General features: G+C 39.9%; 1 protein-coding gene across 3 annotated transcripts in view; it reads left to right on the top strand.

Annotated features, from left to right (window-relative positions):
- Nucleotides 1-757: 757 nt before the first annotated feature.
- Nucleotides 758-9,219, top strand: part of TMIGD1 (transmembrane and immunoglobulin domain containing 1) — a 21,623-nt gene continuing 13,161 nt past the window's right edge. For 2 of the 3 annotated variants that reach the window (XM_017542034.2, XM_037743279.1), the window contains exons 1-2: nt 6,350-6,450; nt 8,717-8,995. In XM_017542034.2, coding sequence (XP_017397523.1) covers nt 6,369-6,450; nt 8,717-8,995 — 361 coding nt within the window. In that variant the 5' untranslated portion in view covers nt 6,350-6,368. Of the gene's footprint in view, nt 811-3,022; nt 3,127-6,349; nt 6,451-8,716; nt 8,996-9,219 lie in introns of those variants that run through there. The other variant, XM_017542033.2, reaches the window with a different exon arrangement.

Raw genomic sequence — 9,219 nt, 5'->3', positions numbered from 1 at the left:
GTAAGAGCTTCAAGGGGATGAAACTGTTCCCTAGGCCAAGGTGGGTAGATTGCTTGCGGCCAGTTCGAAACCAGCCTAGGAAACAAGGTGAAATTTCATCTCTACCAAAAATATACATATAAACAAAGCTTAGCTGGGCATGGTGACACACACCGGTAGTCCTAGCTCCTTGGGAGGCTGGGAGGCAGAGGTTGCAGTCAGCCTTAATCGTGCCATTGCACTCCAGCCTGGGTGACAGAGTGAAACCCTGCCTCAAAAAACAAAAAACAAAAAACTGTTGCCTGCCATACCTGGCTTGGTACAGCTTATGTGCAGGGTTTGGGTTACTAGTGGTAACTAAGACTTTTCCAGCATTATTTAAGTTGTGTAGAATCTTCCAATGATTTCACTGCTGTGAAAGTCAAACTTCTTCTTGGACTTGTCCCATCACAATCTCCCAACTAGTAGATGATCAGAACGCAGTCATCTTACTTGAATATGACAATATTCAGTGAGTTGCGCTACAGATTTTTGTGCAAGTTCAGGCTTTCTTAGAACAAAACATCCCTGTTAGTAATATCCGGCCCCACCTAGTAACCTAGGTACATATAGAAAGTTAGATCTTAAGAAGGTGTCTTTCCCAATTACTGTCTTCTCCAGGACTCCATAAAGAGAAACAGACTTTGAACCCAAGTTATCTTATTTATTTGACCCTACTGTCATAAAGTGTTCAAATTCAAGTATTATAAAGGATTGTAACAGGGAAAGCATTTAGGGTTTTCAGGCGGAGAAACAGCTGGCCAAGGAAGTCAGCTTCTCGGAGCTCAAGAGGTAAGTGGTAAGACTGTCTTACATAGAAAGTAGACAGTCATACAGATTAAAAACAAGCCAAATGAGGGAAATACATTTTGAAAAAGTTGCTGGCTCAGTGGAGTGGAGGGAAAGAGAAGACACAGATTTGCCCCCTTCATAGGGCGGGGTGAGGTCTGCCAGGAAGCCTTCACTTGCAGTTTGTATTGAGTACCTGTAGCGGAGCATGCTTGAGAAAACTCTACTAGTGACCACATTCTGAAATCATCACTGTTACAACACTGTGATGATAGAAATCTTCTTGGCAAATATTTAAAATTACAATCAATATTCGTAGTAATTGCATCTTACAAAAAGATTGATGCGGGCTCGTCTGCCAGAAAGGGTGGGCCTGGGATGAATGAAACTTACTACTGTCAGGACATGCCTGGGACAGCGGAGGAGTAGAGCAGGTCCAGAGAAGTCATAGGTATGTTTCAGCTCTTGAAAGTTAAGGGGAGAGAACTCCAAATGGCCAGGGAGTGGAAGGGATTAACAGCAGCTTCTTCTTTTTTTTTTTTTTTTTTCTGTTTTGAGACCAAGTCTTGCACTGTCACCCAGGCTGGAGTGCAGTGGCATGATCTCAGCTTAACACAACCTCCGCCTCCTGGGTTCAAGTGATTCTCCTGCCTCAGTCCCTGGGTAGCTGGGATTACAAGCACCCGCCACCATGCCTGGTTATTTTTTTTTGTTTTTTGTATTTTTAGTAGCAATGTATTTGTGTATTTTGTATTTCTAGTAGAGATGGGGTTTCACCATATTGGTCAGGATAGTCTCAAACGCCTGACCTCAGGTAATCAACCCGCCTCAGCCTCCCAGATCACACTGGGATTACAGGCGTGAGCCACTGCGCCCAGCCTAACAGCAACTTCTTAAAGGGAAAGAATATTAATCTAGGCAGTAGATTGGGTAGGAGGGTGGTTAAGAGTAGGGTATAGTAAACCGGGTGTGGTGGCTCATGCCTGTAATCACAGCACTTTGGGAGGCTTGAGGCAGGCAGATCACCTGAGGTCGGGAGTTCGAGACCAGCCTGACCAACGTGGAGAAACTGTCTCCACTAAAAATACAAAATTAGCCGGGCGTGTGCTGCATGCCTGTAATCTCCCCAGCTACTTGGGAGGCTGAGGAAGGAGAATCCCTTGAACCTGAGAGGTGGAGGTTTCGGAGAGCGGAGATTGAGCCATTGCACTCCAACCTGGGCAACAAGAGCAAAGCTCCATCTCCAAAAAAAAAAAAAAAAAAAAGATTAGGGTGGTAGTAGTGTAGTTAAGAACATGGTCTTGGGAGCCCTGGGTTCAAATTCTGACCTTGACATTTACTATATATGGGATCTTGGGCAAATTACATAATCTTTTTAAATCTATAGAAACTACTTCAAGAGGGCTGTTGGAGGCTTGTTACTGAAATAATGTATGTAAAGTGCTTAGCACAGTCCCTGTTGCAGAGACTTTTCCATATGCGGCTCCACTATATTTATAGTAGTACTCTTGAAAGGAAGTAATCAATATATGTTTTTTTCCCAGATGGAAGTGGAGAATATCTTAGGGAGAGTTGAAGCAAAAGCAAGAAGGGAGAAAGGACCCCTTTTTTATTTATTGTTTTTAGTCCATACGGGTCAAGAGGAAGAGAGAGAGAGAGAGAGAGGGAGAGAGAGAGAGAGAGAGAGAAAGAATAGTAGGAGAAAGCCAAGATTAACATGGTTTAAAACTAGAAGCCACGTTTCAGTTGAGTCTTTTCTAAGTACACACCATTTGAATCTATGGGATTTGGAATATTCTCAAAAACTTCTATTATCAGAGAAAAACTTTACAAAAACAACCCAAGAGAAGCTTTCAGAACAAGAATTATTTTGTTCAATAGGGACTGTTTGAGAATGACACAAGTTTCATTCTGTTTGTTTCTCTAGGGAAGACTGGTTTTATCTTCCCCGGGGCACCCTAACGCTGGTCTATCTGTCACAGCCTATTTCCTTGTGGTTTTCTTTAGGTTGCTTTAAAAAAATTTTTTCTTACTACTAAATGTACTTTGAACTTGGTCAGACAGGGTTGTTTAATTAAAAGCTAGAAGTAGTACCGTTATAGTTGTGATGATTCATCTGGGACTTCACTTTAAATGTGCAATAGACAGAAGGAAGGTTCACAAACTCATTGTAGACCAAAGTACAAAACCAGCTGTGCTCTTTTTCCCTGAGTAGATCCGACGTTAACTCATTAAAGATGGCATGGAAGCACAGTGTCATCATGCAAATGGGAAGATTTCTTCTCTTAGTAATTTTATTTCTGCCATGTGAGATGACAAGTAAGTTAAAGTTCTTTTTGGCCTCTTTTTAGATAAAGAAAAATTTCTGATTAAGAAAAATGATCACTGGGCATTGGATATATCCTTAAATTTCAAATTGGAATGACTATGCAGTTAGCATGGCTCACAGTCTATGAGTCAGATAACAATAAGAAATCAAATGGAAAAGTATTGTTTTCAGGGTTTTATTGTTACAAGACAAGGTGAAATATTCTGTTATCTCCAGAGCTACCACCAGAATCCTCCTACATTTGAATGCATTTTATTACTAATGTTATCCCAAATCATCTTCTGTTTATCTAAACATACCGTTTCACATGAAAATCTTTCCAGCATTTGCTCCCCCACCACTCTTTTCTGATTTTAAAAGTAATGCATAGTCATTGTAAAATAAATTAGGCAGTCTATAAAAAAATAAAGTACAAATCCCTCCAAAATATTTTCATCCAGAGATGACAATCACTCAATATTTTGGTACCTATTCCTCCATATTTTAAAAATATACCAGACAACAATACCATTATCTTTACAAGTAGCTTAAGTTTTTTTTGTTTGTTTTTGTTTTTGAGATGGAGTCTCACTCATGTTGCCCAGGCTGGAATGCAGTGGTGAGATCTCGGCTCACTGCAACCTTCACCTCCCGGGTTTAAGTGATTCTCCTGCCTCAGCCTCCTGAGTAGCTGGGATTACAGGTGCCCCCCACCACACCTGGCTACTTTTTTTTAGTAGAGACGGGGTTTCACTATGTTGGCCAGGCTGGTCTTGAACTCCTGACCTCAGGTGATCCACCCACCTCCGCCTCCCAACGTGCTGGGATTACAGGCGTGAGCCACCGTGACCAGCCAGCGTAAGTTTTTTAAAAGGAAGATTAATGTGTTTATAGACTATATTAACAAATATTATCTGGGATGCAGGTTTGTGACAGATAAAGTTCCTTTTTAGCCTTTGTTACTTACTTTTAAAACAGGAAAATAAAAACCGAAATTCAGGTGTATTACTATGCAATGAATAGATTTCTAAAAGTCAGAGCTGAAAAAAGAAAACAAAGCAAAACTATGTATCCTGATCACCCAACCCACGAAGACAAACCCCACAACTTAAACCTACCACACAAACCCCAACTAGTTAAACATCTTTTTATTTTTCTTCACTACCAAAACAATATTAAAACATTATAGATGCAAGATCCAATTTGTCCATAATCCTATCATTTAATCAGAAAAGTGTTTTAAAATCAGTTCTTACCTGTAAGCATGTGCAATTTTAATAAAGCTGTAGTAATTATTAGAGCTTTAACTTATATTCTGCCTTTTTGCCTAATGTCATGCCTTATTTTTCCATTTCATTCCCTTGTTTTCCTACTTTCAACTCCTTCAAGTAAACAAATTAAATACGGTATGCGTATATGTATATATGTATATACATATACATATGTATGTGTGTATATTCAATATATATGAGATTTTTTCCCCAAGTCTTTTTTCCATATTTACACACACACACACACACACACACACACACACACACACACACACGATCTTTCTGTATGTATTNTGTTTTGAGACCAAGTCTTGCACTGTCACCCAGGCTGGAGTGCAGTGGCATGATCTCAGCTTAACACAACCTCCGCCTCCTGGGTTCAAGTGATTCTCCTGCCTCAGTCCCTGGGTAGCTGGGATTACAAGCACCCGCCACCATGCCTGGTTATTTTTTTTTGTTTTTTGTATTTTTAGTAGCAATGTATTTGTGTATTTTGTATTTCTAGTAGAGATGGGGTTTCACCATATTGGTCAGGATAGTCTCAAACGCCTGACCTCAGGTAATCAACCCGCCTCAGCCTCCCAGATCACACTGGGATTACAGGCGTGAGCCACTGCGCCCAGCCTAACAGCAACTTCTTAAAGGGAAAGAATATTAATCTAGGCAGTAGATTGGGTAGGAGGGTGGTTAAGAGTAGGGTATAGTAAACCGGGTGTGGTGGCTCATGCCTGTAATCACAGCACTTTGGGAGGCTTGAGGCAGGCAGATCACCTGAGGTCGGGAGTTCGAGACCAGCCTGACCAACGTGGAGAAACTGTCTCCACTAAAAATACAAAATTAGCCGGGCGTGTGCTGCATGCCTGTAATCTCCCCAGCTACTTGGGAGGCTGAGGAAGGAGAATCCCTTGAACCTGAGAGGTGGAGGTTTCGGAGAGCGGAGATTGAGCCATTGCACTCCAACCTGGGCAACAAGAGCAAAGCTCCATCTCCAAAAAAAAAAAAAAAAAAAAGATTAGGGTGGTAGTAGTGTAGTTAAGAACATGGTCTTGGGAGCCCTGGGTTCAAATTCTGACCTTGACATTTACTATATATGGGATCTTGGGCAAATTACATAATCTTTTTAAATCTATAGAAACTACTTCAAGAGGGCTGTTGGAGGCTTGTTACTGAAATAATGTATGTAAAGTGCTTAGCACAGTCCCTGTTGCAGAGACTTTTCCATATGCGGCTCCACTATATTTATAGTAGTACTCTTGAAAGGAAGTAATCAATATATGTTTTTTTCCCAGATGGAAGTGGAGAATATCTTAGGGAGAGTTGAAGCAAAAGCAAGAAGGGAGAAAGGACCCCTTTTTTATTTATTGTTTTTAGTCCATACGGGTCAAGAGGAAGAGAGAGAGAGAGAGAGAGGGAGAGAGAGAGAGAGAGAGAGAAAGAATAGTAGGAGAAAGCCAAGATTAACATGGTTTAAAACTAGAAGCCACGTTTCAGTTGAGTCTTTTCTAAGTACACACCATTTGAATCTATGGGATTTGGAATATTCTCAAAAACTTCTATTATCAGAGAAAAACTTTACAAAAACAACCCAAGAGAAGCTTTCAGAACAAGAATTATTTTGTTCAATAGGGACTGTTTGAGAATGACACAAGTTTCATTCTGTTTGTTTCTCTAGGGAAGACTGGTTTTATCTTCCCCGGGGCACCCTAACGCTGGTCTATCTGTCACAGCCTATTTCCTTGTGGTTTTCTTTAGGTTGCTTTAAAAAAATTTTTTCTTACTACTAAATGTACTTTGAACTTGGTCAGACAGGGTTGTTTAATTAAAAGCTAGAAGTAGTACCGTTATAGTTGTGATGATTCATCTGGGACTTCACTTTAAATGTGCAATAGACAGAAGGAAGGTTCACAAACTCATTGTAGACCAAAGTACAAAACCAGCTGTGCTCTTTTTCCCTGAGTAGATCCGACGTTAACTCATTAAAGATGGCATGGAAGCACAGTGTCATCATGCAAATGGGAAGATTTCTTCTCTTAGTAATTTTATTTCTGCCATGTGAGATGACAAGTAAGTTAAAGTTCTTTTTGGCCTCTTTTTAGATAAAGAAAAATTTCTGATTAAGAAAAATGATCACTGGGCATTGGATATATCCTTAAATTTCAAATTGGAATGACTATGCAGTTAGCATGGCTCACAGTCTATGAGTCAGATAACAATAAGAAATCAAATGGAAAAGTATTGTTTTCAGGGTTTTATTGTTACAAGACAAGGTGAAATATTCTGTTATCTCCAGAGCTACCACCAGAATCCTCCTACATTTGAATGCATTTTATTACTAATGTTATCCCAAATCATCTTCTGTTTATCTAAACATACCGTTTCACATGAAAATCTTTCCAGCATTTGCTCCCCCACCACTCTTTTCTGATTTTAAAAGTAATGCATAGTCATTGTAAAATAAATTAGGCAGTCTATAAAAAAATAAAGTACAAATCCCTCCAAAATATTTTCATCCAGAGATGACAATCACTCAATATTTTGGTACCTATTCCTCCATATTTTAAAAATATACCAGACAACAATACCATTATCTTTACAAGTAGCTTAAGTTTTTTTTGTTTGTTTTTGTTTTTGAGATGGAGTCTCACTCATGTTGCCCAGGCTGGAATGCAGTGGTGAGATCTCGGCTCACTGCAACCTTCACCTCCCGGGTTTAAGTGATTCTCCTGCCTCAGCCTCCTGAGTAGCTGGGATTACAGGTGCCCCCCACCACACCTGGCTACTTTTTTTTAGTAGAGACGGGGTTTCACTATGTTGGCCAGGCTGGTCTTGAACTCCTGACCTCAGGTGATCCACCCACCTCCGCCTCCCAACGTGCTGGGATTACAGGCGTGAGCCACCGTGACCAGCCAGCGTAAGTTTTTTAAAAGGAAGATTAATGTGTTTATAGACTATATTAACAAATATTATCTGGGATGCAGGTTTGTGACAGATAAAGTTCCTTTTTAGCCTTTGTTACTTACTTTTAAAACAGGAAAATAAAAACCGAAATTCAGGTGTATTACTATGCAATGAATAGATTTCTAAAAGTCAGAGCTGAAAAAAGAAAACAAAGCAAAACTATGTATCCTGATCACCCAACCCACGAAGACAAACCCCACAACTTAAACCTACCACACAAACCCCAACTAGTTAAACATCTTTTTATTTTTCTTCACTACCAAAACAATATTAAAACATTATAGATGCAAGATCCAATTTGTCCATAATCCTATCATTTAATCAGAAAAGTGTTTTAAAATCAGTTCTTACCTGTAAGCATGTGCAATTTTAATAAAGCTGTAGTAATTATTAGAGCTTTAACTTATATTCTGCCTTTTTGCCTAATGTCATGCCTTATTTTTCCATTTCATTCCCTTGTTTTCCTACTTTCAACTCCTTCAAGTAAACAAATTAAATACGGTATGCGTATATGTATATATGTATATACATATACATATGTATGTGTGTATATTCAATATATATGAGATTTTTTCCCCAAGTCTTTTTTCCATATTTACACACACACACACACACACACACACACACACACACACACACACACGATCTTTCTGTATGTATTAGTTTCTAATCTGGTGGTTCGCAAACTTCACTGCATATTAGAATCACCTGGGGGCGAGTAGGTGGCGTGTTTTAACCACCACAATGCCCAGGTTGCACTCATGTCAACTAATCAGATGTCTGGGGATGAGAATCAGTCATCAGTACTTTGTTTTGGAGGCAGGGTCTTGCTCTATCACCCAGGCTGGAGTGCAGTGGTGTAATCTTGGCTCACTGCAACCTCCACATCCTGGGCTCAAGCGATTCTCCCACCTTTTCCTCCTGAGTAGCTGTAAGTACAGGTGCACACCACCACGCCTGGCTAATTTTTATTTTTAATCGTAGAGACGGGGGTTTCACCATGTTACCCAGGCTAGTCTTGAACTTCTGAGCTCAAGCGATCCTCCCACCTCCACCTCCCAAAGTGCTGGGATTACAGGCGTGAGCCACAGTGCCTGGCTACATTAGTACTTTTTAAAAGATCCCCTGGTGATTCCAATGTGTGCCAAAATTTGATGACCACATTTTAATCTTTTTCCTTTTCAGTTAACAATACATTATGAATATTTTTCGTTATAAAATCATATAGAGCAATATGACTGTTTTTAATTGTTGAGAGTTTATTTTGTTCTACTGATGCACATAACTTATTTAACCAATCCCCTGTTCATGGGCATTTAGGTGGTTTATCTGTATAGCTGTATGTCTAAATAGTTTCTCCCTATACTCCCAGGTTCTGTTTTAACTGTGAATGGTAAAACTGAGAACTATATCCTGGATACTACACCTGGCTCCCAAGAATCTCTGATATGTGCTGTTCAAAACCACACCAGAGAGGAAGAACTGCTCTGGTACCGAGAAGCAGGGAGAGTGGATTTGAAATCTGGAAACAAAATCAATTCCAGCTCTGTCTGTGTCTCTTCCATCAGTGAAAATGATAACGGAATCAGCTTTACCTGCAGGCTGGGGAGGGATCAGTCCGTGTCCATTTCAGTGGTGCTGAATGTTACTTGTGAGTAAGGGGAAAAGAAACGGCTAGTGGGTCTTTCATGTCTGTAACACAGGAAGTGGTAATTGAAATCTATGTCTTGGTATTGCCAAATTGCCCAATTTATGCTCCCACCACAACGCATAAGAGTGCCTATTTCCCTTCATCCTCATGAGCACTGAGTATCATCAAACTCTAAGAATTTACCAGCCTCAATTGAAATTTTCTTTTCCTTTTTTTTTTTTTTT

Source organism: Cebus imitator, unplaced genomic scaffold, assembly GCF_001604975.1.
Source record: "Cebus imitator isolate Cc_AM_T3 unplaced genomic scaffold, Cebus_imitator-1.0 Scaffold140, whole genome shotgun sequence".
In the NCBI taxonomy this organism is placed as follows: domain Eukaryota; kingdom Metazoa; phylum Chordata; class Mammalia; order Primates; family Cebidae; genus Cebus; species Cebus imitator.
Note: the sequence above shows the minus strand (reverse complement) of the source record. Positions and strands in the feature narration are given on the sequence as shown.